Raw genomic sequence first — 11,840 nt, 5'->3', positions numbered from 1 at the left:
ATATTGAAACAGTGACTCTGGTGGCCAAGGCATGGACCTCAACTTTAAAAAACTAATAATAATAAGCTGAAATATGAGTAAGAAACAAAAAAGAGGTCTCACCATTGAGGGCTTCTGTGTCGACAGGAAAGAGACAAACACAAACTCAGATGAGGACAATACTCTCAAATTGCCTACATGTGAAGCTTCAAGAGAGAAGATGAATTGGTCTCAAGAACAAAAAGCCTTCTTGGAAGAGCTCAAAAAGGATTGAAAAAATCATTTGAGAGAGGTAGAAGAAAAAATGGGGAGAGAAACGAAAGCAACACAAGAAAATTATGAAAAAGTAATCAGCAGTTTGGAAAAAGACTGAATGAAGAAAAGAACTTAAAAAATTCATTTGGCCAAATGGAAAAGGAGGTGCATAATCTGACTGAAGAAAACAATACCTTAAAGATTCAAATTGGACAATTGGAAGCTAATGACTATATGAGACACTGGTAATGAGTCAAACAGAATCAAATGAATGAACAAATGGAAGAAAATGGGAAATACCTCATAGGAAAGACAACTGATCTGGAAAACAGATCCAGGTGTATCATTGGACTGCCTGAAAGCCATGATCAGAAAAATAATCTAGAGACCATATTCCAGGAAATTATCAAGGAGACTACCCTGATATTATAGAATCAGAGGATAAAATCATCATGGAAAGAATCCACTGATCACCTCCAGAAAGAGACCCCAAAAGGAAAACTCCAAGGAATATTGTAGTCAAATCCCAGAATGATCAAGTGAGGAAGAAAATACTTCAAGCAGCCAGAAAGAAGCAATTTAAATATTATGGATCCACAGTTAGGATTGCTCAGGACCTGGCAGCTTCAACATTAAAGGATCTCAAGGCTTGGAATATGGTATTCTGGAATGCAAAGTATCTTGAATTGCAGCCAAGAATCTATTACCCAGCCAAACTGAGAATTCTCTTTCAAGGGACATTCAATGAAATAAGGGACTTTTAAGGTTTCCTGATGAAAAGACCAGAACTGAATAGAAAATTCAATCTTAACATACAAGACTCAAGAGAAGTTTAAAAAAAGTTATTCAGTAAGGTTAAAATGCTTACATTCCTACATGGGAAAATAATACTTATAACTATTAAGAAATGTATATATATGGGCAGACAGAAGTATTATACATAGAATATAAATTGTCTTTGATGTGATGATATAAAGAAAATTAAGGGGTTAAAAAGTAGTTTCTGGGGAGAAGAAGAAATGGGAGGTGGAATCGGGCAAATTATATCATATGAAGAGGTACAAAAAAACCTATTACAATAGAGGGAAATAAGGGAGAGGTGAACATTTTTTCAACCTTACTCTTATTAGATTTGATTCAAAGAGGGAATAACATATATGTTCATTTGGATAAAGAAACTTAGCATATTCTTAAGGAAATAAAAGGGAAAGGGGGGGCACTGATAGAAGGGAGGGCAGAAGCAGGGGGAAAATGGTAAAGAAAAGAGAAGTGGGTCTGATTAAAGGGAGGGCACACTGGAGGAGGCAGTGGTAAGAAAGAAAAGGTTGGTGAGGAGGAATAGGGTCAAAGAAGGGGGAAAAAGTCCAAAAGAGGGTAAATAGAATGGAGAGAAATAGATAGCTAGTAATAAAAACTGTGAATGTGAATGGCAAGAACTCTGCTATAAAATGGAAAGGAATAGCAGGGTGGATTAAAAACTAATATCCTCCCTTTCCCTGCGGCGAGACCCAGTCCCTGCTGGCGCCGGCGCCATGGGCCGCCGTCCCACCCGCTGTTATAGGTACTGTAAAAATAAGCCGTACCCAAAGTCCCGTTTCTTCAGGGGAGTTCCTGATGCCAAGATCCGAATCTTTGATCTTGGTAGAAAGAAAGCCAAAGTGGATGAATTTCCACTGTGCGGCCATATGGTGTCAGATGAATATGAGCAGCTGTCATCAGAAGCCCTGGAGGCCGCTCGGATCTGTGCCAACAAGTGCATGGTGAAGAGTTGTGGCAAGGATGGCTTTCATATCCGTGTGCGCCTGCATCCTTTTCATGTCATCCGCATCAATAAGATGTTATCATGTGCTGGGGCTGATAGGCTCCAGACTGGCATGCGGGGCGCTTTTGGGAAGCCCCAGGGCACTGTAGCCCGTGTACACATTGGTCAAGTTATCATGTCAATTCGAACCAAGGTCCAGAATAAAGAACATGTGATTGAAGCTTTGCGGAGAGCCAAGTTCAAGTTCCCTGGCCACCAGAAGATCCACATCTCCAAGAAGTGGGGTTTCACCAAGTTCAATGCTGATCAGTTTGAGGATATGATAGCTGAGAAGCGTCTCATTCCTGATGGCTGTGGGGTTAAGTACATTCCCAGCCGGGGCCCCTTGGACAAGTGGCGAGCACTCCACTCGTGAAGTGTTGTGCTGTGGCATCGACTTTTCGCAGGCTTATGCCTAAATAAACTAGATAACTGCTAAAAAAAACAAAAAACAAAAACAAAAAACAGAAAAAAAACAAAAAAACGAATATCCTATGATATGCTGTTTACAAGAAACACAGAAGAAGAGAGATACACATAGAGTAAAGGTAAAAGGATGGAGTAGAATATATCATGCTTCAACTAAAGTAAAAAAAAAAAAAGCAGGGGTAGCAATCCTTATCTCAGACAAAGCAAAGGCAAAAATAGATCTAATTAAAAGAGATAAGGAAGGAAACTACATCTTGCTAAAAGGTACTATAGATAATGAAGTAATATCAATAATAAACATATATGTGCCCAGTGGTAGCATCCAAATTCATAGAGGAGAAATTAAATGAGTTACAAGAGGAAATAGACAGCAAAACTCTACTAGAGGGGGATCTGAATCTGCCCCTCTCAGAATTAGATAAATATAGCCACAAAATAAATAAGAAAGAAGAAAAAGGTGAATAGAATACTAGAAAAGTTAGATATGATAGATGTCTGGATAAAACTGAATGAGGAAAGAAAGGTATATACCTTTTCCTCAGCAATACATGGCACATATTCAAAAATTGACTATGTATTAGGGCACAAAAACCTCATAGTCAAATGTAGAAAGGCATTGTAGAAGGATGTACATATAGAAGGATGCATAGTAAATGCATCCTTCTCAGATCATGATGCAATAAAAATTACATGTAATAAAGAGCCATGGAAAGGTAATCTGAAAATTAATTGGAAAGTAAATAATTTCATTCTAAAGAATAAGTGGGTCTAACAACACATCATAGATATAATCAATTGCTTCATCCAAGACAATGACAATAATGAGACAACATACCAAAACTTGTGGGATGCAGCCAAAGCAATGCTTAGGGGAAATTTTATATCTCTAAATTCTTACATCAATAAAAAAGAGAAAGAAGAGATCAATGAATTGGGCATGCAACTTAAAAAGCTAGAAAAAGAAAAAATGACAAATCCCCAATTAAATACTAAATTAGAAATCCTGAAAATTAAAGGAGAAATTAATAAAATTGAAAGCAAGAAAATTATAGAATTAATCAATAAACCTGAGCTGGTTTTATGAAAAAAAAAACCAATAAAATAGATTAAACCATTGGTTAATTTGATTAAAAAAAAGAAAGAAGTAAACCAAATTGCCAGTATCAAACATAAAAGGGGTGATTTCACCACCAATGAAGTGGAAATTAAAGCAATAATTAGGAACTAAAAAAAAAATTAGGAACTATTTTGGCCATCAGTATGCCAATAAATTTGACAATCTAAATGAAATGGTTACATATTTATAAAAATACAAACTGCCCAGGTTAACTGAAGAGGAAATAAAATCCTTAAATAAGCACATATCAGAAAAAGAAATTGAACAAGCCATTAATAAACTCCCTAAGAAAAAAAACTCCAGGTCCAGATGGGTTTACAGATGAATTCTACCAAACACTTAAAGAACAGATAATTCCAATATTATTCAAATTATTTGGGAAAATAGGTGAAGAAGGAGTTCTACCAAATTTGTTTTATGACGCAAATATGGTGGTGATACCAAAACTAGGAAGAGCCAAAACAGAGAAAGAAAATTATAGACCAATTTCCCTAATGAATATTGATGCTAAAATCTTAAATAAGATATTAGCAAGGAGATTACAGCAAGTGATCACCAGGATAATACACTATGACCAGGTGGGATTTACACCAGGAATGCAGGGCTGGTTCAACATTAGGAAAACTATTAACATGATCAACCACATCAATAAGAAAACTAACCAAAATCGTATGATTATCTCAATAGATGCAGAGAAAGCTTTTGACAAAATAAAGCATCCATTCCTAATAAAAACACTAGAGAGCTTAGGAATAGGTGGAGCTTTCCTTAAAATAATAAGCAGTATCTACCTAAAGCCATCAGCAAGCATTATATGTAATGGAGATAAGTTAGAGGCCTTCCCAATAAGATCAGATGTGAAACAGGGGTGTCCATTATCACCCCTATTATTTAATATTGTACTAGAAATGTTAGCTTTGGCAATCAGAGAAGAAAAAGGAATTAAAGGAATTAGAATAGGCAAGGAGGAAACAAAACTATCACTCTTTGCAGATGATATGATGGTATACTTAGAGAATCCTAGAGAATTAACTGAAAAGTTACTTGAAACAATTAACAACTTTAGCAAAGTGGCAGGATATAAAATAAATCCACATAAATATCAGCATTTCTATACATGACCAACAAAGTCCAGCAGCAAGAGATTGAAAGAGAAATTCCATTTCAAGTAACAGTAGACAATATAAAATATTTGGGAGTCTTCTTGCCAAGACAAACCCAGGAATTCTATGAACACAATTACAAAACACTTTTCACACAAATCAAATCAGATCTAAATAATCGGGAAAATATCAATTGCTCATGGATAGGCAGAGCTAATATAATAAAAATGACAATTCTATCTAAATTAATTTACTTATTCAGTGCCATACCAATCAGACTACCCCAAACTTATTTTATAGAGCTAGAAAAATAACAAAATTCATTTGGAAAAACAAAAGTTCAGGAATATCAAGGGAAATTATGATAAGAAATGCACAGGAAGGTGGGCTAGCTTTATCAAATCTGGAACTTTACTATAAAGTGGCAGTCATAAAAACTATCTGGTACTGGCTAAGAAATACAGTGGAGGATCAATGGAATAGGGTAGCCACAGGAGACACAGTAGTAAATGACCTTAATAATGTACTGTTTGATAAAACAAAAGACTCCTGCTTCTGTGATAGGAACTCAGTATTTGACAAAAACTGCTGGGAAAAATGGAAGATAGTATGGCTGAAATTAGGCATAGCTAAACATCTTATATCTTATCCTAAAATAAGGTCAAAATGGGTACATGATTTAGAGAAAAAAGGTGATACCATAGGTAAATTAAAAGAGGAAGGATTAGTTTGCCTCTCAGATCTTTGGAAAGAGAACAGTTTATGACCAAACATAGAGAATATTATTGAAATGCAATCATTTTGTGGATCATTTTGATTACATTAATTTAGAAAGGTTTTGTACAAACAGAAGCAATGCATCCAACATTAGAAGGGAGACAGAAAACTGGGAAACAATCTTTATAGCCAGTACTTCTGATAAAGGCATTATTTCTAACATATATCAAGAACTAAATCAAATTTAAAAGAATCCAAGCCATTCCCCAATTGAGAAATGGCCAAAGATATGAACAGGCAGTTTTCTGATGAAGAAATCAAAGCTATCTTTTGCCATATGAAAAAATGTTCTAAATCACTATTGATTAGAGAAATGCAAAATAAAATAACTCTGAGGTACCACCTGACACCTATCAGATTGGCTAATATGACAAAAAAGGAAAATAATAAATGTTGGAGAAGCTGTGGAAAAATTGGAACACTAATGCAATGTTGGTGGAGCTGTGAACTGATCCAACCATTCTGGAGCGCAATTTGGAACTATGCCCAAAGGGCTATAAATCTGTGCTTACCCTTTGACCCAGCAATACCACTTTTAGGTCTTTTTTCCCAATGACATCATAAAAAAGGGAAAAGGACCCACATGTACAAAACTATTTATAGCTGTTCTTTTTGTGGTGGCAAGGAATTGGAAATTGAGGGGCTGCCCATCAATTGGGGAATGGCTGAACAAGTTGCGGTATATGAATGTAATGGAATACTACTGATCTATAAGAAATGATGAGTAGGCAGATTTCAGAGAAACCAGGAAGGATTTGCATGGACTGATGATGAGTGAGATGAGCAGAACCAGGAGAACATTCTACACAAGATCAGCAACATTTTGTGTTGATCAACTGTGATATACTTGATTCTTCCCACCACTACAATGGTCCAGATAGTTACAAAGGACTCAAGATGGAAAATGCTCTCCAGATCCAGAAAAAAAGAGAACTGTTGAATCTGGATGCAGATTGAACCATACTATTTCTATTGTTTTTGTTGTTTTTCTTTTTTGAGGTTTTTCCTTTTTGCTCTGATTCTTCTCTCATAACATGACTAATACAGAAATATGTTTAATGTGATTGTACATATATAACCTATATCAGATTCCTTGCTGTCTTTGGGAGGGCATAGGGAGGGAAGGGAGAAAAATTTGAAACTAGAAATCTTATTAAAAATCTTGAAAACTATCTCTAAATGTAACTGGAAAATAAAATATTTATATATATAAAAAAGCTATTAGGAAAGAGTCAGCTAGGTGGGACAGTGGATAAAGCATTTACCCTGGGTTCAGGACAACCTGAGCTCAAATCTGGCCTCAGACACTTGACACTTAGTAGCTTTGTGACCCTGGGCAAGTCACTTAACCCTCATTGCCCAGAAAAGAAAAAAAAAGATGTTAGGAAACCAGAAAAAAGCCTTGAAGAAATTAAGCTAATAATAATATATGATTAAATATTCTATGATAAATTCAAAATGGATATGTGACCTCCATAAGAAGAATATAATTTATCAACACTTGTTACATGGTAATAATAAATAATAATTACTGATTGGCTGACTAATCTCTGATTGACCAGAAAAATGAAAAGAAACATATAATATATACCTTTCGCAGCTATGGTTAGCCAATGGTTAGAATGGTTAGTCAATCAATGTCTTTACAAAAGGGAAAACGAATGATTCTGATAATATAAAATTAAAAAGTTTTTGCACAACAAAAATTAATACACTTGCAATAAAAAAGAAGTGATTGCCTGGGGAATTTTTTTTTTTTGCATCAGATTTCTCTCATAAGTGCTTGGTGTCCAAATTATTTAAATAATCAGCAAATATACATATACATATAGCAAATATACATATAGCCAATTAACAGAAATATTTTACAAAATGCCATTCCACAATAGATATGAAAAAACCTATTTATAAAGTAGAATTTCAAAGTATTGACAACCAAATAAAAGAATGCTACTATTCACTAAATGAAAGGGAAAATAATTCTGAGGATTTCCCTCAAAGCCACTAAATTTTCCAAAGATGACCAAAAAAAAAAAAAAAAGGAAGGAAAGAAAAAGCTACTGTTGGTGAGTTTATGGAAAGAAAGACATACCAATGAATTGTTGGTGGTGATGTAAATTAATACAATTCAGGAAAATAATTTGGATTTATGCAAATAATCATCCAAATAATATGCAAATAAAGTATATAAAAGCTCATACCCTTTGATCTAGACATTACACTGTTAGGTATACACCCTAAGAAAATCACTGAAAAATATACAGCAAAATATTTATCATAGCAATTTTAGATTAACAAAATAATTAGAAGCAATTAGATGCCCATAGAATAGGCAATGACTAAACCAATTGTGCTATATAAATTAAATACAATATTATTGTGCTATAAGAAAAAGCATATATGTTGACCACAGAAATGCATGGATTTACATAAATTGATTCAAAGTGAAATAATCAGAGCCAAGAAAAATATACATCACAATAACTTAAGTGGAAAGACCAACTACAAAATAATAGAAAATTAATGCCCCAAATTTACAAAGGAAGTAGAAGAAGACACCTTCCCCCCACTCCTTTACAGAGGTATTGGAGAGCCCTTGAAAATGGGAAATTGCATGTAATGTTAGATATTTTTGATATTTTGATTGGCTTGGGAAAATTTTCTATTTTTCATCTTTTATTGTTTATTATAAGGCATGGTGGTGTTGTTTTTTTCCTGGAAGGGAGCAATATAGTAAAAAAAAAAGTCCAGGTGATGTAAAACAAACCATATCAACAGAATTCAATTAAATATACAGAAAAAAAATATATATATATACACACGTACACACATATATATGTCTGTATATTTTTCAAAATTATGTGAAAGTTTCATAGTTTCATGTACAATCCTCTTATTTTCTTTCTAAATTGAAATATGCATTCATAGTTACTAATAATGAAAAAAGGAAAAAATAAGTGAATCAAAACGATGCATAGCATATTCCCAAAGAGGATTAATTGTCAATATTCCAAGGTCTTTTCTATTACCTATTATAGTTTAATTAATATACTTAACTCCAGTTTTCTGCAAGAGTAGTCCAAAGAAATAAAGCAGAATAGGGGATACATGTACAAAAAAGAAACAGACGGCATACATAAAATTTTGGAACAGAATAATAAGCCAACAATTGAGTGGCTTTGATCCCATCTTTATTTCTTAGGGTTATTTCTTACTTTCTGGTTCTTCCTTATTAGCCATCTTGACCTTTCATGGTCTTGTTATTAACTACATTCTTTTTACTGAGATGGCTTCTTGTTCAAACTTATAATCTGTGTTCTACCCAATTCCATTGGAAAATTCCCTTATGATGACATTTCCAGTTTGCCCAAAGGATTCTACTCTTTTTGACCAGCCAATAATCTGCCATTTTCCTGATACCGTGCACAAATTGAACAATAGAATCTAGTTAGAAAATACATTATTACACTCTTTTATGTTTGTAGAGATTGATTATCTAAAGAACTGTAATAGCTTATCCTCCTCACCCACTGCATTGTACTATGATTAGTTATCATAGAGAATGTGTATATAGTGCCTACTATGCTTCAGGTACTGTGCTAAGCACTTTACAAATATTATTTCATTTGTCCCCTCACATTAATGGAAACTGAGCCAAAAAATTAGCTGACTTGAACAAGGTCACACAATCAGTAAGTGTCCAAGGCCACATTTGAACTTAGGTCTTCCCCATTTCAAACTCATTATTCCATCCACTATGTAACCTAGCCCATTATCTACTGATAATAGAGCTGGGAATGGGAGCTCAGAGCTTTTGGCTACCAGCCTAAATAAACTGTCCATAAAATCATATATTCATAGTGACTTGATTATCTTGCTCTTTACCTTTGATTTCTTTTCTATGTAGAACTCCTATTGAGGGGATTTACTTTCTTTTTTTGTTTGTTTTTGTGGGGCAGTGGGGGTTAAGTGACTTGCCCAGGGTCACACAGCTAGTATGTATCAAGTGTCTGAGGCCAGATTTGAATTCAGGTACTCCTGAATCCAGGGCTGGTGCCAGTCTGAGAGACCCTGAGAGGCTTCTCCAAGGGGGGGGGGCGGGCAAGGGGGAATGGCTAACATGTGTTCAAGGCAGTATTAGAATCTGTTTTCTTAACTCTGAGGCTATGTCTCTATCCCCTTCATCACACTGTCTCTTAGCTTTGATTATTACTCTTAGAATAATATTTTGGTGACTAAATTGCTCAAAGCAAGGTCATAGGTCAAGATCAGTTTAGACCCTTTATGGCAATCACTTCAGGTTCAGAGACAGAAAACTAGATACACTATTATCACTTCTCTTGTAGGCACATATTTGTTTCACTGGAACATTGCTGGTACTGGCCTTTGGCTTCTAAAAGTCCACATACAGCATTGTAGATATTGTCATCTGTAAAGATGAAGGCATCAAAATAAGAATGCTAGTCTCCTTCAACATCCCACAGTTCAGAGGAAAGAAGTAGTTGACTCAAGAGTCCTCTACAGAGCTTCAAAATTTGATTGATTTGTTTGGTTTCTAGTTCTCATTTCTTGGATTTGATTGATTAGAGGTGATTAGAACTTCTCATTTTTCAAAGCAGTCACCTCACAGCCAGTTTTCTTACTTAAGTCAGTGGGGCTTTCCCAGATCACGTCATAGTCAGAAGCTCTAGGAAAAGCCTGTGGAAGCATGTGGTACAACAATCTAAAAGTGAAATATCTTACAACTTTGTTCTAATAAAACAGAAACAGAAATGATTATTTTCCATAAATCAACAGTGGAGACATATCTTAGAAATACTGAAAAATAAATGGAAAAATATCTATGGAATGTAATAGAATTAGGATCACCCATGCATTTTAAAAATCTATTTTATTACACAAATGGTTCAACATAGAGGGGCAGTATAGTATAGTGGAAAGATGCTAGGAAAATAGAATGCAAGCTACTTGAGGGTAAAACCTATTTCTCCTCCATTTTCTTTTGAAATAAAAGCACTTAAAATAATTCCTTTCATCTATTAGGCATTTAATAAATGCATGTTGGATGGAATTTGATTAAACAGAGTCAAAAGATCTGTATTTTAGTTTTGGTTTTGACATTTACTTCCTATGTGATCCTTGATAGATCTTTTTTTTTTTTTCTGTAAGCACCATCTATAAAATAGGGAAGATATAAATTCTATTTAAATCATTTACTTCAGAGGATTTCTTGGGGAAAGATATTCTCTAATTGTGGCATATTGATCATAGTACTAAGAACTTTAGGACACAATTACATACAATAGGTGAGTTTCATTTCTAAAAATCAATATTCTGCCCATTGATAAGAAGAAAGTCTCCATATACAATAAAATATATACAGAGTTAGGTTTTCTTCTCTCAAAGAATTAGAAACAAAGTAGATATCCATTAATTGGCAGTTAAATATTTGCACATGAATGCAATGAACTAGTATGGTACTTTAAGAAATGATTAAGGTGAGGCAGAGCCAAGATGGCATAGAGAAGCCAGGTAATTGCATGAGCTCTCCTGAGTTTTCCTCAAAAAACAACATTGAATTAAACCTTGAAAGGGATTCTAGAACTGCAGAAGCTACAAAATGTGATACAATCTTCCAACTTGAGATAATTTAAGAAGACTTCAGAAAAGGTCTGTCTAACTTGGGCAAAAGAAAAATGCAGCAAAGCTCAGTGTAGCATGGAGGGTGTCTGGAAAAGTCAGCAGGGATCTCCAGGCCACAACATAGATCAGCAGCTGAGGTCTCTTGGTCCTGGCTCATCAGTCTAGTGGTACAGCAGGCAAGTTGTGAGACCTGCCAGCCCTGGCTGAGAGGTCAAAATGCCAGCTAGAGAACCACCCACAGGACAGGCGCGACTAGGCAAAGCCATCCCAGTGAAGGGAGCAAGCCTAGGTTGGTGAGGAATTCACAAGCCACAGAGACCTCAGAGCAGAAATCCAGTGACCAGGCCCCTATACCCCAGCACAAGAAGCCTGCAACAGTAGCCCTTGTGCCCCAGGAGCAGACCTCAACTAACTCACTCTCTCTCTCTTTCTCTCTCTCTCTCTCTCTCTCCCCCCCCCATTTATTTATTTATTTAATTATTCATTCACTCATTCAACATTAAAGGACAGGATGTGATAGACTTAACTCTTCTCAGCAATACAATGATCCAAGATAATTCCAAAGGACTCATGATGGAAAATGCTCTCCATATCCAGAAAAAAAGAACTGTGGAATCTGGGTGCAAATTAAACCATACTGTTTCTATATATATTTTTTTTATTTTCCCTTTTGTTCTGATTCTTCTTTCACAAAATTACTAATGAAGTAATATGATTAATGTGATTGTACATATAT

General features: G+C 35.0%; 1 protein-coding gene across 1 annotated transcript; it reads left to right on the top strand.

Moving 5' to 3' along the window:
• Positions 1-1,737: 1,737 nt before the first annotated feature.
• On the top strand, positions 1,738-2,460 carry LOC122738227 (60S ribosomal protein L10-like). Its single transcript, XM_043980287.1, has one exon. It carries the CDS (start codon positions 1,767-1,769, stop codon positions 2,409-2,411), a length of 645 nt encoding a protein of 214 aa, XP_043836222.1. The 5' UTR covers positions 1,738-1,766; the 3' UTR covers positions 2,412-2,460.
• The last annotated feature ends 9,380 nt before the right edge of the window (positions 2,461-11,840 follow it).

This window comes from Dromiciops gliroides, chromosome 2, assembly GCF_019393635.1.
Source record: "Dromiciops gliroides isolate mDroGli1 chromosome 2, mDroGli1.pri, whole genome shotgun sequence".
NCBI lineage: Eukaryota > Metazoa > Chordata > Mammalia > Microbiotheria > Microbiotheriidae > Dromiciops > Dromiciops gliroides.
The sequence above is the reverse complement of the archived record's forward strand: the minus strand, read 5'-3'. Positions and strand labels throughout refer to the sequence as shown.